The sequence below is a fragment of the Typopeltis vanoorti genome, chromosome 5 (genome assembly GCF_054136105.1).
Source record: "Typopeltis vanoorti isolate ZY-2024b chromosome 5, IOZ_Tvanoo_1.0, whole genome shotgun sequence".
NCBI classification, from domain to species: domain Eukaryota; kingdom Metazoa; phylum Arthropoda; class Arachnida; order Uropygi; family Thelyphonidae; genus Typopeltis; species Typopeltis vanoorti.
In genome coordinates, this window is record NC_143553.1 from 164,540,544 (window position 1) to 164,563,794 (window position 23,251).

The window sequence follows — 23,251 nt, forward strand, 5'->3', positions numbered from 1 at the left end:
ATGCCATCAGCAAAAAACAAGAAGATGCAGCTTCAGTGGGCATATAATCACCGACGTTGGACTGTTGACATCTGGAAAAATGTAGCCTGGTCTGATGATTCCCTGTTTATTCTGCATCATGCTGATGACAGTATCAGAATGTGATGGCAACAACATAAGGCAGTGGATCCATCCTGCCAAGTTGCAACAGCTTGGGCTAGAGGTGGGGATGTAATGGTGTGGAGAATGTTTTCTTAATATAGCCCCCCTGATACAAAATGAACACTGTTTAAAGTAGGTACCAATCATGTCACAAGTGTAAGAGAAATGCTCTCTCTTAATACAGCATTTTTAATAAATAGTGGAATGTGGATTATTTTGCCCTTGAATTATAGAGCAAACACTGTGCTTATTAGGCAAAGAACCATAGTGCAATACACAGTGATATTTTGTTAATTAAAATGCTGTGTAAATTTTTTCTACCTTTTCCTACCTTATGCACAAGTACACGATATCCTCAATTTTACCTCTTTGCTTGTGAAGCCAAAAATACTTTCTGTCCGGTTCTCTTGTCGATGATGTTGTTTGAAATAAAATAAAAGGAGAATGTGAAGGCTCTCGTGCAAAGTTCATGTCTTAAGTATAATGCAACCCACAGAATTCTGACACTCAGAAGTTCTCTGGTAAACATATGAAACTAAGTTTCCTTCTACATTTGGCTGTAAAATATGGTTGGATCCATAATATTCTCCATTTCATAAATTAAAGATGCCAAGAAATTATATTCTTGGTTTAATCCTTTATCCAAGTGTAAGCAAACAAAGTTTGCACCTGAGCTATTTTCAGATGCAAACTAATTTACTAAGGCAAGTGATGCAAGTCATTAGCCTTTATATACGAGTTGCCCTGTCCTGAAAATGCTTCAGCCACAAACTTTGTTTGCTTACACTTGGATAAAGGATTAAACCAATATAATTTTTTGGCATCTTTAATTTATAGTATATAACCAGATAAGAAGTTAGTAATAATGTAAATTTTTCATGTAGTACTATCATATCCTGTATTGTATCAATTCCTGCCATGTACCCATTGAGGGTACATGGCAGGAATTTGATGATGATGATGGTGGAAAACTTCCAAAAAATATCTCTAATCCAGAATATTTTAATAATAAGGCGCGACACCTTTTGGCTACTCATAAATGGAAATATGATTTCTGCATTACCTCAACCTTGGTATCACCTCTGGATCTGGCTGCCAGTGATGAGACCTTAATAAAGGTCAAAACTGGTCCGGGCAGTGACCCTTCCCATAATGCATAGCATTATACATATCCACTCTTGTATGTGCTTTCTGCATTATGGGATAATGAGGCAAGTGATGTGAAGTCATTAGTCTCTATATATGAGTTGCCCTGTCCTGAAAATACTTCAGGTGCAAACTTTGATTATAGTAAAACCAAGTGGAAAAACTTTCAACATTCTCCATTTCAACATAATTAAACTTTAGGGGAAATATTTATTTAAAGAACACAGTAAATTGTGAAATACAAAAAACTATTATGAATTTATTAATTAAAATGAATTTGTGATGAAGTAGGTTTTTATATTTGTGTTTCTAGAAGTCTATCTAGTTTCTTTATAAATATCCCACTTCTGAAAAAAAACTCTTGATTGAATATGCTGATCTCTGGTGCTCTCAGAAAGAAATCTCTCAGAAACTGTATTGCGGAATAAGTTTATTCATTGGCCTTGAAAATGCTCCTGTTTTTGAACAGTTGAAAATGGCCTATTATCCAATGCAACTATTTAAGCCATAATGTAATGCGAAGATTTTGCCTGTTTGTCATATTCATCCTATTTTTATTTAGATTATTCATAAACATCAAATAATATTTGTTTTGTTTTTTTTGGTGAATTTACTTCAGATTCCGATTGCTTATTTGTTCTTGCATTGTGGTCTGATATTTCCGTTTCATTTTTGTTTTACAAATTCATCACTATGCCTGTGTTTTTAAATATTATTTTTGTTGTTTGCATATTTTGAATCTTCACATGAATCAAAAAATTTCCATATTTTGTTGTTTTTTTAATTATACCAAAACTGAACTATTTTTCAATACTTTAAGGTGAATTTTAATATTTCATAATATAAACAACTTTTAAGACTACATAACAAACTGAAATAAAAATGCCAAAATATCTATAGCAAAGGCAAGAAGACTTTGTATGCAGTTTTGCAAGATAAAAGAGGACTTATTCAATTAGTTGCATTTGTAATCATGCATGTAATAGGAATCTTTCTGCTTTGAATATTTGAAAAACATGCTGTATACTGAAACAAAACAGAATATTCAGTGCACCCATAATTATAACTGGCCAAACAGAGTGCAAATGTAAGTATGCAAAAGAGTTGGAAGGTAACTTATGTCTATAAACAACTGCCAAGAACATCAGGAACAAAGTGTTCAGTTTGTTGCTTTAACGAATACATCGTGGGCAAATACTGTTGCCATTATTAAAACCTTCTTTGACTTGGACTAAGATGTAGTAACTGGAATTGAGGGTAAAGAATATAGCATTTTTAGGAAGAACAGAAGAGAAAGGGGGTGTAACTACTACTAATTATATCAGATGATTTAAGTCTGGTTAGGGTAGAAACTTGTGAAAGCAATAAGTAATAATGTTCCATGTAGAAGAGTTTGAGGTTACCTGGTGTGAAAGAGGCTAACAGGAAGAAATATATGGTGGAACGTTTCTACAGACCTAGATGTTCAGCTGTAGGAAGTGATGAAATGTATTACCAAATTACCCTGATGAGTATACTAAATGAATAATCATTATGGGAGGAATATATAATTAACATTAATACAATTTCATTTATATTTTTAAAAAAGCATAAATAGCTCATGGGTATATCAGAGTTCTCACTTTCTGAATACTGTAGATATCTAATATAATAAGCACAATAAATAGTAAGGCAGTATTCTTTGATGCTTATGAACTTCCAAATATGAAAAAATAATCAGAAAAAAATTTCAGTTTCAAGAGATTTATTTTCATAGCACTGTAGATTAACTAATATTATTCATTTCCTTTCATAGAAAAAGTAAAAGGTCATATAAGAAGAATATATAATAAATTATTTACTATTCATTTCAGGAGAAACTAAGTTTTCCCAATTTAATTTATCCAAAGAAAGTTGATGATTCTTTCACAGGTTTTGAGCTAGATGTCTTTCTTACAAACTTATAAATTCTGTCATTTTCATTGTTAAATTATGAAGAAATGGCATTTGACCTAAATAATCTTGAAGAAAATGTTATTTTTAAACTTGCATATATTTATTCTGAGTGAAAAGAATTTATGACAATAATAAAAACTTCTGCTAGCCATTGCAAAAACAGGTTATTACAAGTGATCTGCTCTGTGTGTGTGTGCACACATACGTATATATTATAATTTCTGGATAATGAAAGCAGTAAATGTACAAAATATCCCTTGCACATAGAATATATGAAAGCCAATACTTTGAAAAACATCTTTTCAAGTAATTAAACAGCTGAATTATCTTATTTTTGTTGTCTTTCTTTGGTATTATCTTACCTGTGGCCAGATGGCATACACAATATTCATCCCGAAGCCTTGGTGCCTTATTAAAATAAAAAAATATAAATAAAAATAAATAATTTTCTAATGTGAAAACATTATGATAAATAAAAAAATCCCAAAATAATATAAATTATTATATATTTATTGAAGATAAAAGCCTAAAACCATCAACTTGATAGCAGAAACTATTAACTGAATAGATAATAAATATCCATTATTATTTCATAGCCAAGTAAGCAAACAATGATTTCATAGCCAAGTAATCAAAACTTTAAATTTTAAAACTGATTGCAAATACAAACCTCTGACATTGTAAAACTCTATGTAGCTTGGAAATACCAAAGTGCTTTACATCGATTTTTACAGATTTCAAGTCTCATGAGATTGTTACAAAAATAACCTTGTATGTCTCTATGTATTTTATGCTAAATATTAATGTAAATAACCTTATGGGAATTGACTGTACTTACTGCTTTAACAAAAATTTCTAGAATGTAAAAAAAACAAAGGATGCTTTGCAACCGGAACTTTGTATAACAGCTATGTATAAGGGCACAAGAAAGTTGTTTACAATTTAAGTGAATGAGAAAGTTGTTTGCAAGCTCTGCGTATAAACACCGTCAAAGTCAGTGAAAAAGAGATCAGCAAAGTTCAGACAAGTTTCCGCTGCCTGACAAGATAGGATTAAAGGAGTGCACAGAGGAGAAGAAAGAATGGGTCGGTCTTAACAGAAGATCAAGGAGTCGTGCCGAATTCTTCAGAGCTTACAGCCCTCGGTGCAAGGTCCCGGAGAACGTGAAATAAAAAGGGACTGAGCCAAACATTGTGATCAGCACTTAGAGGCAGAAGTTCCAGAAGTAGGATCCTGAGGACAGGACATTGCGGCAAACCCACGCCAGAGAAGAAGAATGGGAATGACGAGAGAACGGCCGACGTAAATACTCGAGCCAAGTGTAGGTCAGATGTCTTTTTGCCACAGGATGTCAACTGAAGCCAAAAGGCTTGCAGAGCGATCTGCAAGATCTGTTTCAGCATACAGGCTTGCAGATCGCTCTGCAAGCCTGTATGCTGAAACCTCTTGCCTGAGCTTTTCGAGTACAGGAAAATTGCAGTCCAAAGCCCGCCACTATTCTGATGAAACGCCCCCTGAAGCAAGACTCTCAAGATGGAAGCCTAAGGCCCGAGATGAAAGGAAAAGCATAGGGACTTTAGTGCAGGACCTTTGAATGAGTGTGCGACACAGAGTCTCTGTAAGTTTGTTCCATCTTTTGTTGTACATTTCTTTTGTAATCTAGGAGATATGTTATAGATGGACTGATAAGAAATAGTAATAAGAAGAATCTATAAGTGCCCTCTGATTTGTTATTAATTGGAATATAACTTGTGAGATAACCTGGATTAGCTAGCTAACCTCTTTGTGAGTAAATTAAAGTTTCAATAATGTGATTTAATAAGCAGAGAAGTAATTGAGTAATTATATTGTATAGTTATTTAGTATTGAAAAGGGAATGTTTGTAATTTCTTTATGCTAAAAGTCTAAAGGATAGGGAGAGAGAGTAACCTCCATATCATTAATTAATGTACTTTGTGATTAATGTAAATAAATGCGTTTTAATTATACGTCAATAGAGTGCCGCCTGATCTTTTATTTTACAATGCACTGTTCCTAAATAAACTCAGATCTGTGAGCGGGAAATAACTAAAGCATTAAAAGTGTAGTTTAAGTACTTAAGAACCACGACTGTTTATGTAACTTTGTTGAAGGAATTTATGCTAGTGAGAGAGAGAGAGAGAGAGAGATCTATCAGACGTTTTACTGAGTTTTATGCTGATATAGAAATACTGGTGGCGCAGTCTTAACAAATAAATTTTCCAGTGTTCATAGGCATACGACTAGTCAATACGAAAGGTGGATAAACATAGTATGCAACAGAATAAATAAAAAAAGGTTACGAAATCAAAAGCACACTGCTAATTAGAATAAAGAGTTAATACCCCTGTATACAATAATGCATTAGGTTTCATTCGTTACAACATGAGTTGTCGATGTATTACATTACTTAAAAGACAGAGGACAAACCTTAAGGGATAGTTTTCTGTCTTTGTCCTGTAAGATCTTTTCAATAATTATAATTATTGAAAAGGAAATAATTATATTTACTGACTGAGAGTATACATAAAACTTTCAAACACATATTTGAGGAATTTTTGTTTCTGTCTGGTTTCTTATCTGTGACCAGGAAAAACCCAACAGAAATAGCTGTTAGACCAGTTGAAGTATATGTAAAATGGAAAGTAAGGGATTAACCCAGATTACAGTGATGACAGAGTAAAAACAAGTTTGCAAGGTCATGCGAACATAGAAATATGCACCCAAGAATGGAGGGAGCTGAAGTTAGGTCATCGTGCTGGTGGGTATCCTGGAAACTACATCAGAAGAACAAAGGATTAGTGACAACATAAAAGGGCTCTAAGCTTTTTGCTCCCTTGGCTCTCATTTTTTTTCATCTCCAGATACATGACCCCAGGTGAGGAAGGAGGGGGGGGGGGGAAGAGAAGACATTTTTGATAGATTTCCTGTAGATGTAAGGACGTGCTACGAAAGCGAAGTCACCCGTTAGACATCGTGGTGACTTCGGCAGTTCTATTCCAGTTTCCCGGTGGAAAATCAACCTAAGCCTTCCCGGAAAACTTCTACAGCAGAACCCAACAGCCAGTATCAAGGAGGAAGAAGGTGCAACGTCAAGCTAAATTAGCTGAAGTTGGTTCAAGTTGATTGAACTGTGTTTGTAAAAGTCAATGTAAATAAGAACAATTTTGTTAATGTCTTAAAAGCTTACAACTGATATTGTATGTGTGCTTAACAGGAAATTGTTAGCATTTAGTTAGTTAATAAGTTTCAGTAATGAAAGGGAAGATGAATGTTGTTAACCTATATATGAAGTGAATGATGTTTAGCTAGGTGTAACATACGAAGTAGCTACATGCCTAATTTACATAACTAAGTATTGTGACAGGATCAACTAAGTGTTGAGTGCAAAATTGTTTAGTAGCATATTTTGTCTACTGTGTATGTAAGAGGGCTTAGAGAGAGAATGACTCCTATTTGTATGTGCATTGTACTAATCTACTACGTCAAAAGAAAATGTTTTGTTTGTGTAACTACCTTGCCTGATCCATTGCCAATGCACTATCTCCAAAAAACTAGCGAACCTGTGTGCACATTAAGTTTAGAATCGCCACGACTTGCTATAAGAAAATTTGTGCATTGACTAAGATCTTGCCTGTATTCCTTACCTTAATTTTCAAACTACATTAGTTCATTTAGAATGGCGCAGTCAATAAAAATATTAATTTTTCTAATTGAATAGTGCGAAGATTAATAAACTGCATATTTTAAAATGGCTGATAAATTAAAGTCTGATTTAACACCAGTGGAAACAAAAGTAAGACTTGATGGGATTAAAGCGAGATTATTGTTTTTATTATTATTCAGGCCTCCATGGAGTCAAGACTCATCGTGGGAGGGCCTTCCTAAGAACAAAGTCTGTCAAGACTCATCGAGGGGAGGTTCCCCCCAAGAAACACAAAGTCTATCATACCACTCCTTAAACTCATTGACCGTTCTTGCCCTCACCACTCTATCAGGCAATGCATTCCACGGCTCAACCACCCTCCATGCAAAGAAACCACTCCTCACCCTCTTGCTCACAGTTTCCTTTCGTAACTTCCAGGGATGGCCTCTTGTCATCACTCCTTCCCGCTGCTCAACCAAGTGAAAGAACTCCCCAGTGTCAACCCTGTAACCACCTCTCAACAGTTTAAAAGTCTCAATCATATCACCTCTCCTTCTTCTATCTGCCAAACTCTGCAGTCCACATTCCCTCAGCCGATTCTCATAACTATCCTTGTACAGTCCTGAGACCATCTTTGTCATCCGTCTTTGTATCTTTTCCACAGTTAATTTATCCCCTTCAAATCCTGGGGACCAAATCTGAGAACAATAATCCAAGTGTGGTCTGATCAGAGACTTATACAACGGAATGATAACCCTCTTATCTCTGCAGGTCAGTGTCCTTCTCATAATTGCAGCAATCCTCTGTGTTACCTTCACCACCTTTGCAATATGTCCCTTAAACTTCAGGTTTCTATCAATCATCAACCCCAGATCTCTTGTCTCCCCAACTTCCTCCAGTATAACTCCTCCCATAGAGTATGCAGCATCCCATCGATGTTTCCCAAACCTCAAGACCTTACATTTTGCTGCATTAAACTGACATCCCCATTCATTTGCCCATCTATCTAGCTTATTCAAATCCTCTTGCAGGGCTACCACATCTGCACTATTACTAATAATCCTTCCCAGCTTCGCATCATCCACAAACAACTGATTATCCCCTTGCAATGTCATTGATATAAAGGTTAAACAATATAGGTCCTAGTACTGAGCCCTAGTTTAGCAGATAATAGGCTTATTTTGAGCAAAGTAGATAGAGGTTAGGTAAAGTACAAGGCACTGGGAATGCGGCACGTGTAGAATATAACAAAGGCGCACTCGACAATACTAACCAATATAAATAAATTATATATAAACAATAAATATATATAATTGTAACAGTGGCCCAAACAGCCAGCAAAGAAAAAAAAAACATTAACAATGGCACAGTCAACAGGATGTAATCCACATAATATCGAGTATGGTGGATTGAGATAGTTTTGGCAAGAGGATGAGGTAGTTAGCAATTCAGAAGTTTTTAAAAATAAAAAAAAAATAAATCAGCTAACGCCTTTTTATTCCCATATACGGGAGTAGGCAAGGCCATTTAGCCCTATCTAACTTTGGAGACTGAGTGGGCAGTTCAATCTCCACTGGTACCAATCAGAGATAGATGGCCAAAGGCTATCACTAATTAAGCAGTACGCAGTGAAGAGAGACGGCTCAAATGTGCCGCCATCTCGTGGTTCCTAACCCTAACACAATATATTTAATGTCTGAAATAATGTGGGTTCTATGGTCGATTTTCTTGAGTTTACAGGATGAAAAACCCGAGTTTCTGGGAGGAAAAACCTGCTTGCCCGTGCCAGAGATTGACTAACTCGGGAACTGGTCGAAAAAAGGCTTAGAAAAATTTCCTCTAGTCGCTGACTAGACTCGAAACCAAGTCTTCCTTCGTGCGGCCAAGCGGCGTGGTGTGGTGCGGCCAAGCCTCTTTCTCTTACCTCACGGTCAGAGAAAGAGGCTTGATATTCATCCTACCTCTAAATCCAGACAAGTGCATTCTGTTGAGCAGTTAAGTGATATTAGGGAGAATTGGTTTAGTCCCGCAAACTCAGCCCCTAACAGTACTAGGCGTCCCATTCACGGCGAACCCAGTACTGCCTGTTAAGAAATTGCGGGAAGAGTGCGAAAAGAAACTAAAACCATTTAAACCCAATTATTTCTCCTTCTACGGAAGAACAGTAATAATAAAAACAGTAATAATCCCCATGCTAATGCATACAATAAAGTGGATGAATACAATGGATGAATAACACCATTAAGCTTGAGTTGCAAAAAAAGAAACAACTATGGAGGAAATTTAAGGAGAAGGGTGACCGGCAGGCACATGAACGGTATAAACGTGGTTAGTGTACTAAAGTGTTTTATAACATAACCTATGTCGGAAGTCGCCGCTAGATGAATTCGTAATGAGTAGTATTCGTGCAAGCTCCAGATAAGATAAGTATCATTTTCAGTTATCGATACAAATTACTTAATATTGTGTAGTTTTGTTTTATTTGCCTTGCGTATTTTAGTGCGTCTATTTTTGGTGTGTTATAACGTTTAATTTGACAAAACACGTTACAGATAAATATGGCACCTGTGCGTAGGAAAATGGCGGCCAGTAATGAAGGTTCGCCATCGTTATCAAAGAACGGTAGCATAAAAGAAATGAGTCAGTGTACTAGCTGTGAAATGTACGCTTTGCGGAGTGCGGTCGGATTGTGGTTAGATGATGATAAAGGATTGAATGTGTGTAGAAAATGTAGGGAGAATGCGGAATTGAAGTGTATTTCGGATCGTGAGTGTGATATTTTTGTCAACCTTCAAAATGAAGGAAATAGGGATATGACAAGAAACTGCAAAGTTGTACATGAAAATTGTGAGAGTGTGAATGTAGAAAGTGTGAATGATAGTATAAATGGTTTCTCAGAGAACAAAAAAGATGAGATAGATGCATTGAGTGAGATCGCGTTGTTGAATAGTGCGATAGAAAGAGCAAAACAGCAGCTAGAGTGCATGAACAAAAGTAGACTGAATGAACCAACCAATAATAAAAGGTATGACAGGAAAAATAGACGTATGAATGTGAACATGAACAAAATGAAGGATAGAGTGCTGTATGGAGACTCGTTAGTACGAGGTGTGTTAGTAGAGGATTTGACAAAATCGTACCAACCTGGTGCGACCATAAAGGACGTAACTGCGTCTATTAGAGAGCAAAAGGAAAGGGTGAAAGAAATGATTGTTGTGGCAGGTACGAATGATTTGAAAGGAGATAAAATGGAAATGATAGAAGACCTGAATGAATTGTTTGAGGTAGCAAAAGAAAAGAGTGAGAGAGTTAGAATGATTAGTCTTTTGCCACGGTATGACAGTGAAATGTTTAAAAGGAGGGCTATAATTGCAAATGACTTTATGCGTGGGTTATGTATGATGAGTGGTGTGGAATTTGTGGATGTGTGGAGTGAGTTTGATGGGCGAAAGGATCTATATAAGATGGATGGCTTGCATTTGAATGGTTATGGTGTAAGAAGACTTGAGAAAGTGTTGCTGAATGTAGTGGATGTGCAAATTCAGGGAAACTAGATTTGTTAGGGTGGGTGGGTAGAGATACAGTCCTTATGGAGGCAGTTGAATGTAAGAATGAATATAATATGCCAGAGCAAATAAGGACAACAAATCAGAGTGGGATAGTTAATATAAGGCATCAAGGTAGGGTTGGGGCTGATGGGGGTCTTAAATTCATGTACAGTAATACTAGGAGTATTAGGAACAAGAAGGAAGAGTTTTTGGCCATGGTTGGCACTTCCAGACCACAGGTTATAGGTATTAGTGAAACATGGCTGACTGTAGATGATATAACTAGTGGGATTGAATGTGATGGGTATAGTGTGTTCAGGAATGACAGAGAGAATAAAATGGGGGGAGGAGTATTGTTGATGATAGCTGATAAGCTGCAGCCAAGGAGAATAGAAGTTGAATTGCAGGATAGAGAAAAGAGCACATTTGAGGCCATTTGGTGTGAGATTGTGGCTAGCAGAACTAAATATACAATTGGGTGCTGCTATAGACCAGGTGATGGAAAAGATGGTGGTGACAGTATGCACAAGCAAATAGAAGAAATGGGTGGAAGGAGGGCGATTATTATGGGAGATTTCAACTATGGTCGCATTGATTGGAGTGAGGAGAGGACACACGGGAGGAAGGAACTGGATTTTATGCGGTTATTAAGGGATAACTATCTGCGACAGGATGTAATGGAAAATACTAGGGGTCAGAGAGTGCTTGACCTAGTAATTACATCTGAGGATTTGGCTGTAACAAATATGACCACACTGCCACCAATCGGTGAGAGTGATCATAGGGTCTTAACTTGGGAGGTGGCTAAAGGTGTAGAATTTTCAATTAAGACAGGGTACATGTGGAATTATCGGGCGGGAAAGTATGACAAGCTTAGGAGTTTGATTGGTTCAGTGCCATGGCATGTACAACTGCAAGGACTAGAAGTTGATAGTGCATGGGAGGTAGTTAAGAAGTGCTTGCATGAAGCAATGGCTGACTGTATACCTAGAGTCCGAATAATAAATCAAGTAGGGGTTAAATGGATGAATAACACCATTAAGCTTGAGTTGCAAAAAAAGAAACAACTATGGAGGGAATTTAAGGAGAAGGGTGACCGGCAGGCACATGAACGGTATAAAGCGCAGGTCAGAAGGGTGACGAGTGTGGTAAGAAAAGCAAAAAAGGATTACGAAAGAACATTGGCCAAGCAGGCTAAAGAGAATCCTAAACAGTTTTTTAGATATGTAGCAAGTAAAAGGAAAAATGTACATGGCAGATTGATTTTAAAGAATGCCGATGGTAGGGAGGTAACTGAGATAGTTGAGATACTGAGTGAGCACTTTGCAAAAGTATATCATCCAGGTGGTGACATTGCAGAAACGAATAAACCAGTATATTATACGGGAATTGTGGTTAATGAAGTGGAGGTGAGTAGTCTATTGCATAACCTCAATGTCAATACATCTGTGGGATTGGATGGTATACCAGCTCGTGTTGTACGAGAAGCAGCTAAAGAATTGTCAGAACCCTTGACCATTTTGTTTAATTTGAGTCTAGGGTCTGGGTTAGTCCCGAGCGGGTGGAAAGAGGGGAAAATAGTTCCACTGCATAAAGGTGGTTCCAAGACTGCTGTTGTAAATTACCGACCGATTAGCATATCAGGAATCATTGTCAAGGTCTTAGAGAAAATAGTCAAAAGGAAAATACAAGATTGGATTGAAGAAATGGGATACTGTATCGGGGACAGCATGGTTTTGTGAAGGGTAGGTCATGCCTCAGTAACTTGCTCACGTATTATAACACAGTGACGGCTGAACTGGATAAGGGTAATGGGTTTACGGTGATTCTACTGGACCTTGCCAAGGCCTTTGACAGGATTCCACATGGAATTCTAATCAGTAAATTGCAGCATATGGGAATGGACATAGGGTTGGTGAGATGGATAGGAGGGTGGTTGACGGAGAGATATCAGAGAGTGGTTTACTCGGGAGTAGAGTCCACAAGACGGCCTGTGACTAGTGGTGTGCCACAAGGATCTGTTCTTGGACCACTGCTGTTTAATTTGTTCATAAATGATATAGGAAATGATCTGAGAGGAACAGTTCATTTGTTTGCAGATGATGCGAAGTTGGGTAGGGCAATAGTGAATGCAGATGACGTCAAAATTTTGCAGGATGATTTGGATAGATTGGAGGTCTGGGCTAAGGAGAATGGATGTCAGTTTAATGTGGCAAAATGTAAGGTTATGCATTTTGGGGTGAAAAGATTGGCGGCAGTTTACTGCATTGGTGGAACCCTGCTCCAGGAAATTGATGAGGCACGAGATTTAGGAGTGTTGGTGGATAGGGAATTGAAATTTAGGGGACACATTGCAAAAGTGACCAAAACAGCTCATCATATCAATTGGTTGCTGAAGAATACGTTGACAAGCAGAGACAAGCAGGTTATTGTTCCTCTCTATCGAGCCTTGATAAGACCCCATCTAGACTACTGTGCTCAGATTTGGTCACCTAGGTTTCTTCTTGATGGGGAGGAGGTGGAGAGGATCCAGAGGCGAGTGACCAAGATGATAGCAGGTCTGTGGAATGAACCGTATGAGAACAGGTTGAGGATTTGTGGGTTGCAAAAATTGGTTGATAGGCGGAGGAGGGGAGATATGATTGAGACATTCAAATTACTGAAGGGTTTCTATAAAATTAATTCAGAAGATATTTTTGAGAACAGGGCTGGTTGTGGGAGGACTAGGGGACATCCATGGAAACTGGGCAAAAGTGTGGTTAGTAAAGGTGTTAGAGCTGGGTTCTTTACTTTTAGAGTAGTGAATGAGTGGAATGCGCTCCCTGAGTCTGTAGTGGATGCTGTGACAGTGAATGAGTTTAAGGCGAGGTATGATAGATACTGTATGAATGTCAGATAGTTGTGATGAATATGATTTGGGGCCTCCCTCGATGAGTCTAATGACTCCCTGGAGTTGCCTGTAATAATAGTAATAGTAATAATAAAAAAACCCAAGAGAATCAACTTTACAAAATACTAATAGATTTTTTTTGGAATGGAAAAAGGCACGAGGTTAAAAAAGAATATCCAAATCTCAAAACCAATCAAGGGGATTTCTCACTTCCGAAAGTAAACTACCTATTCTATGCAAACACTCTCAAAACCATAGGGAAGGCCTTAAAATCTAACCATATTTCAGAATCCCTAATTAAATACTTTCTAGGGCATTTTCTCCCCTACTTCGGGACCACGAGACATGCTGATTCCATCGCGGAGGTTGTGCCAGAATGGTATAATCCATTATGGCAACAGCTTAAAAAATTTAAAACCGAAAGGAGGGAAATCCTAAAATTAAAGCCACAAGCAAGATATTGGGAGTTCTTTCAACTTTCCAGATGTGATATGCCAAATATAGAAACTAACATGGAAATGCTATTTCAAAATATCAGAAATAGCTGGGGACAGCCATTTCACTGCGACCTGGCATGGCGAATAGCCTATGGTCAGCTACCGGTGAAACTGGTTATGTCCCGATACAATTCAAGACCGTGCGACCCCTTCTGCGACGTCTGCCAGAGTGTTGAAACAGTGGGACATTTCTTTTACTTGTGTCCCCCCGATGAATATGATTTGGGGCCTCCCTCGATGAGTCTAATGACTCCCTGGAGTTGCCTGTAATAATAGTAATAGTAATAATAAAAAAACCCAAGAGAATCAACTTTACAAAATACTAATAGATTTTTTTTGGAATGGAAAAAGGCACGAGGTTAAAAAAGAATATCCAAATCTCAAAACCAATCAAGGGGATTTCTCACTTCCGAAAGTAAACTACCTATTCTATGCAAACACTCTCAAAACCATAGGGAAGGCCTTAAAATCTAACCATATTTCAGAATCCCTAATTAAATACTTTCTAGGGCATTTTCTCCCCTACTTCGGGACCACGAGACATGCTGATTCCATCGCGGAGGTTGTGCCAGAATGGTATAATCCATTATGGCAACAGCTTAAAAAATTTAAAACCGAAAGGAGGGAAATCCTAAAATTAAAGCCACAAGCAAGATATTGGGAGTTCTTTCAACTTTCCAGATGTGATATGCCAAATATAGAAACTAACATGGAAATGCTATTTCAAAATATCAGAAATAGCTGGGGACAGCCATTTCACTGCGACCTGGCATGGCGAATAGCCTATGGTCAGCTACCGGTGAAACTGGTTATGTCCCGATACAATTCAAGACCGTGCGACCCCTTCTGCGACGTCTGCCAGAGTGTTGAAACAGTGGGACATTTCTTTTACTTGTGTCCCCCCGACATGTCTGGCAGAGATTAAGCGCAGCTACTGGGAATCCAGCCATTTACACTAGAGGAGGTCTTGTACCTGCAATTTCCCCCACCAGTCAAGAAAATTCAGAAATTTACAAATTTTCCTCATCAATGTAATCAAGTATCACAGCTGGAAAGTGCAGAAAAAGTCCCAAATCAGCGACGAAAACATAATACAAGCCAGAATACTCAGCGGGATCTATTTCTACCTCCCTAGGTTTTTCGCACAAGAAAGGCATATACTAGGGGATGGGAGGTTTGTAAATAAATGGTGCAAACCTCCTATCCTCTGTGTCCTGAGACAGGGCCTAATCATACCATGTCTGTTCCTTTAAAAAGTAACATCATGTGTTTTTCTTTTTCTTTCTTCACGGGTTCTTACAGTTCATATAGCAGGGGACAGATCTGAGAACCCGAGCTGCAAAGGCTTACTGCGAGGCAGTGCTGCTCCTTGGGAGCGGCATCTCTCGGGCAAGATTCTTCCCCCAAATCTTGTTTTCCCTGTGGTGTAAGGTTGGCCAGTTATTTACTGCTTCTTTTATATATATTAAAAAAAAAAAAAAAAAACGTTCATAACTTTTTTTATGCTCTAATCCATGCAGAAATGCTTTCATTCCCGCAGTAATTTTACCTTTCGACTCCCGTAGCTAAGTGTTCATTTTTTTAGCGCAGTACTTTTAAAAAAATAATAATAATAATAAAAAATAAAAATAAAATAAAATAAAAAAAATCCAGCTTAAGTTTTATACTAAAACAGGTGTTAGGAGAGGACCTCCATAGACACCTGGTTAGTTAAATTGTTCTTCTTCTTCCTAACATGGAATATAGGCCATGTGGCCTGTTCCGGTCTCATGCCATCTCTTTCTTGGTCTTCCGATTCTTCTTTTTCCACTTATTTTGTATCTGTATAATATTTTTGGTAGTCTGCTGTTGTCCATTCGATTTAAATGTTCTAGCCATTTTTGTTTATACTGTCTTATGTAGTAATTAATTGGTTTGATTTTTAGGGATTGTAAGATTTCTTCATTTGTTATGTGGTCCCACTTGGTATATCCAGCTGTTTTTCTAAGGAACTTCATTTCTGCTGTTTGAATTCGTTTTTCATCTTTCCTTTTCATGGTCCATGTTTCGCTTCCGTATAGTAGAGTTGGTTTTGACAAGAGAAATTGTAATTTTTTTAATTGATTAACTATTTTACGAACGCATATAAGAAAAGTTTATTTCAAAGTTTTTTTTTAAAGAATAGGTGCAAGGAGATGTTCACAGACCTTTTAGCCACAACCTCTGGGTTATACAGCTAAACAGGTTGACTGAAGCCTCTTTACTACCTCCTACTATCATACTCTACCTTTCGCTCTCTTCCCCTCTTACTACCAGCTGACTCTCAGCAATCTTTTATACTCCAAAGGCCGATGATGAAAGACATGAACTCCCATTCTACCTACTCACTGATGAAACCTCAAAAAAAGGTTGAAACCGGTCTGGGTAGTGACCTTCTCTCATAATGTAGAACAGCAATACAGCTCCTAGGAGCTAAGTTCACATTATGGATAAATATCAAGAATAGTGATCTGAGCTTGCTCCACCCTTTCTATGAGTTGCCTCAGTTTGCACTACCTACGGGATCAGGTGTGCTATCCAGGTATTTGCTTACGCTTGGAATCGCCAAACTTTGTATAGTTTCTATGTATATAGTTTCTATATTCGGCATGAAACTCTGAGTTTCTTATTCGGCTAAGAAACAATATGGGATACAATATCCCTTAACTTAAACAAGTATTTAAGTTTTTTTTTTTTATCTGGAAAAGGCATATGACAAGATGCTAAAAGGAAAGCTTTTCAAAACACTACAGTTATATGGTGTTCATGGGACATTATATGAAGCAATATACATAGTCTCTATTTAAGCTTGAGTCAGCAGTTAGATCTGACGGAGGTACAGGAAGATGGTCTGAGGTAAAATCAGGTGTGCAACAAGAATGCACATCTCATCTCCACTGTTATTCGTTATCTATACAACTGCATTATGAAAAAAAAAAGTGGTATTATATTTGTTATCAAAATTGGTGATTTTACTTTATGCTGATAATGTTATACTTCTGAATAAATCCCAGTACATATCTGCAAGATTCCCTGACTAACTGTTGAATAACTGTTCTAATAAATTTAGAATGAAATCAGCAATAAAAAGACAATGAAAATAGGAAGCAACATTAAAAACATCAACTGTATCCTGAATGATGAACTTATAGAAAAAGTAAAACATTTCAGCTATTTAGGCACAAGTTCTAGTGAAGATGTTAAATTAAATATGGAAATAGACAACAGAATTAGCAGCGCTGGTATTTTAGGAAGTCAGCTGAATAAATTTATATGGAATAAGAAAGAAATTAGTCAAAACATTAATTAGCTGTACAGAAGACAGTGTTCAAATCAATTTTAACTTATGGTTCTGAAAGCTGGATTAGAAATAAAACACTTCATAAAAGACTGGAGACCTCTGATGTGAGAGTTCTGAGAAAGATTAATAGAGTGAATAGATGGCATCAATGTCAGTATCACATTAAAAATGAGGATATTAGGAAAGAATTTATCAATGTTAGCATTCAGGAATGTGTTAGTAGAGTTCATCTCTGGTGATATGGTTACTTAAACAGAATGGGATATTAAAGATTAGCAAAACAAATGTTAGTCGATTACTCAGGTTGGTAGGAAAAAGATCCTGAAGAAGACTAAGGACGTAGGTGGATTGATACAGTAAAAAGTGCCTTAAAACAGAGAAATATAAGATCTGATAATGTTTGAGTTGCAACCCCCCCCCCTTGAGGGTACATATCAGAAATTTGATGATCATTTATGTACAAATTAAACAGCAGTGGTCAAAGCACAGAGCTGTGCAATATATCACTAGTCACCTGCCTTCTCTTGGATTCTGCTCCACTATATATACACACACACACACACACACACACACACACACACACACACACACATATACATACACGCATACTACTTTTTGGTATCTGTCCATCAGCCATCCTTTCATCTATTGCATGCGTAACAGAATTCTATCTGGTATCCTGTCAAATGCATTTGTAAAATCCAGCCCTATCATTGCATATCCATTCTCTTTATTCCACTCAGTTATCATTCAAATATAAATAAGTTTCTCTTTTCCCAACCTGCTACCCATAAACGGTACTAATGTATTTTGGTTGATCAACTACCCTCTTGTGTATGAGCTCAACATTAAAAAAAAAAAACTATAATAAAAAAGTTAGTAGTTTACTAAGGCATGAATAACCTTTCACAAAGCCATGCTACCCCTCAGAATATTATATTCTTATCCACCCATTCCTGAATTCTCATTCTGATCAATATTTCTAGTACTTTTACCACCACTCCTGAGATACTTATTGGTCTATAATTTGCTACCACAGATTTAGATCCTTATTTGCAACTTCATGGAAGTCACAAATAACAATAAACCCCAACCAGTCCCATTTTCTTACTGACATCTAGTGTTTGATATTTGAAATACATCCCCTTCATTCACTTCTAATTCTCCAAGCCTCTCTATCCCTTAGTAATAAAACTTGCTTGGAAGAATGAAACACTAATAAAGTCACCATTAAACAGCTCTACTATACTACAATGGTCACCTGACTACAATCTCCACCCAGCAAGTTCATTCATTCATTCCCAGCCAGTTTGCCTCCTGCTGATCATATAATAATAATAAATAAAACAAAATAACAAAAAAAAAACATCTTGGGATTCTGCTTGGATCACAGAAATTATTATTATTATATAGCACCTCCAGGGAGTCCAAGGACTCATCGAGGGAGGACACTACTCCACAACTCTCTGTCACCACCACTCAACTACGTTCATCAACTACGCCAACTACTACCTACCACTACTAGCATTTTTCACAAACATCCATGCCCATGGCAGGATTCGAACCCGCAGCCTTTTGGCTGGAGAGTGGATATGCTGACCACTCATCGAGCAATTCTCCACTCATATTTAATTTTTCTATTCTTACTAAACTAATCACCTTCCTAGCTTGTTTCCCATATTTCTTGTATAACTGTTCACTTCTCGTAACTTTTTTTTTTTCATTTCCAATTCATATTTGATTTCATAGTCATCCACTACACTCCAAATAACTATCTTTTTTCTTTGAGGCATGCGATTTCCAACTGTTGCTAAACAGATACTTCTGAACTAACTCACCTGCAGTACTGATGACACATATGTCCCATATGTGAAATTACATGGTTATTCTAACTTGGGACAAATATGGCATTCCAGTAAACAATGGATATTTATTATCCTTTCATTATTACATTACAGTGGGTGATCAAATTATTAGAGCAACAGTGCAAAAAAGGTATTTTGTGAGTTTTGAGTAGAAATAAATTATTGTCAGTGCTTTTACATCAAATTGTTTTTTTTTTAAATTAGTCCTCTAATGATACACTTAAAAAAGTAAAGTATGCTTATATAAATTAAAGAAAAATATATATAAAATAATTATTAGGTCAATATTTGATAACGCCACCTTTTGCTGCAATTACTGCTTCGATTCTTTCGGGCATACTTTCTATGCAAATTGGTGCAGTTTAATTTTATTGATTCATTCCTGTGCCACACATCAATCAAACACTCTATTAATTGGCATTTGTTGGTAACAAGTTCCTTGGAAATTTCCCGCTCCATCAGTTCCCAAAGGTTCTCGATAGGGTTGAGATCCGGTGAATTTCCAGGTCAGTCAAGAACTTTGACTTTTATGTCATTCAGGAATTTTGTTACTTTTTTTACCTTATGGCAAGGAGCAGAATCATGCATGAATGTGAAATCATTATTCAGGAACCACTCCTGTACCTGGGGTAGCATCTTGGTCTCCAGTACCTTGATGTATTGATCCTGCTTCATTGTTCAATACCAAGTCCTTGATGTGTCGACGAGCCATTGAAGATATCTTAATGCCAGTATCCTGCAACATTTTTGTAAGAACCCTCTGAGGTGCCTTCCTGTTTTCCACGCAAATATCTCTAATTTTTCTTTTCCCGTGGGGGTGGTAATTTGTTTTTCGGCCACATTTCTTCAAACGCTTCAGTGCCAATTCAATATTTCATCAATTTTTATATATATATTCGGCCCACTGATGCTCATGAAACATTAGCAATTGATGCTATCTTCCTTTGAGAATGTTCAGTATTCATTAAGAGCATTTTTATTTCTGAAATTTTCATTGGAGAAAGATCTTTAGCCTTGCCCATGGTAAAAATACACTGTCAAGAAAAGAATAAAAAAAATCATAAAATAACACAATACAACACTTATAAACCATATACAAATTCTTGAAATAAACTACTTACTGTCAAAATATTATAAGAACACTTCAAAAGTAATTAAAACGCTTGAATAACCTCAATAACTTATAAACAAACACAACTGAACAAGATGGCTGTCAAGCGGTGGGTGAGAATCTAAACACAAAACAGCATCCATATGACAGGTTATGAAATCAACAGTCAGTATTGTGAACTATATATTTAAAATCAGTAAACATAATTATTTAATAAAAAAATATAAAGAACTCCAGCTTTTTGTTTATTATAACTGGTTGAAGTGTAAAATTGTAACTGTAATTAATGGAGGTAGCTCTAATAATATGATCACCCACTGTATATAACAGAAGCTATTTTTTAAAGACAAATTCATTTTAGAAAATGAACTAGATGACAATGTAACTATAATTCATAACTGGAATATATTAACAAAAATAGATGTGTGCTGCTGATTAAAAAAAAGTATTAATTAGTAGCAATCAATAAACATTTACATTTTCACACATCAGGTATAGATAAAATCAGTTAACTCTGAACTTAGGTTAATTTTTACAAAATACAGCAAAACTATGCAAACTCAAATCCCCACTATTCCTTTATTTTTGAAAGCAGTCTTACTCAAATTATTTTAAACCAACAGTAGAAGAGCATGGAGAGTGGACCAAACTTCAGTGGAAAGAAGATAGATTACTAACATTGTGAATGGCTGCAGATAGTAGTTTCATGGAAATGCTGTTTGAGAGAGAGAATATTTGCCCAAATATAATAACAGAGCAATGATAATGATGATGGGCATTTAGACAGCAAATCCAAGTCAGTGACTGCTACTTGGTTTTAACAATGATTTGAGGGATGTCATTTGAATTATGACCAAAGTAACTAAAGCTATGAAGCCAGTATTTTAGAACTATGAAATGCTTGTGTTTTGGTCAGTTGGCCTGTTTTGCAAGATGAAAAACTAGTTTCTAGAAAAGAATTCATGTAATCTTCATGTGAATAACCTTCAACTGAAAAAACTTCTTAGAAAGTTTTCTCATGTCTAGACAAAATTCAAACCAAGGTATTTCCAAGTGAAGGCCATTAATAACCACAGAAACTTTCAGATGAAAATAGTGGAACTACACAAGCAATTTTAGATTAACAGTGCCTGTGAATTTATTATTACAAGGGGGGCTCTGCCCCCCCCCCTCGAGTTCTGGACTGGTAGGCCGATTCTCCTTGAATTCTGATAAGTCAAAATGGGAGTCCACCCCCCCCCTGGCACCTATGGTGCCCAACCCCCCCGAGTTCCAGACTGGTAGGCTGGTTCTCTTTGAATTCAGACTCAAATTTTGAAGACTCGAAAGGGACGTTCCGCCCCCCCCCCGTGCCTACACCCCGATGATTCTAGAACTCCATATAATATGAATGTGCTTTATAATAATAATTATTATTATGCGACACCTCCAGGGAGTCCAAAGACTCATCGAGGGAGAGTGTGCCAACAGCATCGAATGATTGAACCCCTTCGAACTACTAACCGTGCTCAAACTTGCTTAACTTTTTTTGCTGAACCATTAGTAGCAGGAGGCTCTACCAATCGACCAACCTTTGCTAATAAATAACTTGGTAGTTATGTACATTATTGTTTCATAATTATTCTTGTTTTCACATGAGAGATATAAAAGGTTAAAGTTCATGCTATTTTATGCAGTCTGGATCTACCTCTGACATGGCAGATTCAGCCTCTTATACTTTTTTTTTTTTTGAGGGAGGACAAGTAAGAAATACATTTTAATGCTTATTTTATTTTATTAATATAATTCACTTTAACTTGTTACTAACAAAATCTACTTCAACATTTTAATTTATATTGCAATTGAAAAAATATATGCAGAAAACTTGTATTTTGCTATTTAATGGAAAATTTTGAATATTTTTTGTTCTTATTTGCTGATTAGCCAACAATCTTTTCTCTTCCCTTCTGAATGGGAAATATTGGTTGATGCTATAGAAACAGGCTTGATTATAATTAGTACATTTTTACTGATAACAGATTGAATGCTGGTTAAATTAATGGAATATCACATCAGTGATTAGCATTAGTGGTTCAGAGCATTTTTAAACTCCATTTTTTATTTCATGTCTACGATATTTGTTTCGAAGTGGCACATCTCATTGATAATATTTTTACTCTACTTTTCTATATGTCCTTTTTCAGTTTATGCACATTTTATCCAAATCCGTGTTTCAAGTATATCCTCAGAGTATTTTTACCCATATTTTAATAAACTCCGTCAACATGTGTCCCGTTACAAATCATAAATGCAAGCTGAAAAACTATTAATTTTACACACAGATAACTAAGTTCAGAAGTCGACACGCGATAATTACACCCACTTCTATGCACTATATAGCCACTTTTTATACTATGCATTTTTAAATCATATCTAATAATGAATTGGTTTAAGTTACGATTTCTTACTTTAACTGCACGAGATAATAGTTAACAAATAAGTTTAAAGTGTTGCAACCGTGTTGAAATACCTGCGTCCCTTTTCCTGCACCGGGAGGTCCTAACAATACGGCATTAATACCAGTTTTGGACTCCTGCTCTTCCAAAGGTTGTACATGTGGTCTAGCAACAGGAGCCATCAAAAACGAGCTTAAAGATCAAAACCACTGAAGACGTTTACCTAGATGTCCTATATCAGTAAATCCCAATACATTTGTATTACAACAACAATATGCCTACGTCACTGCACAATAAATCCGTAACTACACACACAACGTAAACAAACCCTCGCAAACCCAGAATACGAATTTATACCGGATGAATAGAAACACGCGTGTGATACACCACTACAATTCCCCAATCAGCGTTCAGAAATTCCCTTTATCGCATTGCTTTTTTTTTTCCCCAATGACACGATAGAAGGAGAGCAAGGTTAATTTCGACGAATTCGAATCTGAGCATAAGACTGTCATATAGCCCTCCAGTTATTCAGGAATAAAAATGTGTTTAATTATATACCATCTACTTCCCACTACCAATGGTATTTCCAGAAACAATCAATAACATCCATGTCCACGGCGGGATTCGAACCCGCAGCCTCGAGAGCGGATACTCGAACCGCTCGGCCAACCAGGACGACATAAATTTAAGTAGCAAA

At 36.7% G+C, this 23,251-nt stretch overlaps 1 protein-coding gene across 1 annotated transcript in view; it reads right to left on the reverse strand.

The window, feature by feature from the left end:
- Positions 1-22,915, reverse strand: part of Ak2 (Adenylate kinase 2) — a 69,740-nt gene extending 46,825 nt beyond the window's left edge. Inside the window, exons 1-2 of the mRNA XM_090392898.1 lie at positions 22,626-22,915; positions 3,585-3,630 (exon numbers count right to left, since the gene is read on the reverse strand). Coding sequence (XP_090249024.1) covers positions 3,585-3,630; positions 22,626-22,733 — 154 coding nt within the window. The 5' untranslated portion in view covers positions 22,734-22,915. The remainder of the gene's footprint in view (positions 1-3,584; positions 3,631-22,625) is intronic.
- Between the last annotated feature and the right edge of the window lie 336 nt (positions 22,916-23,251).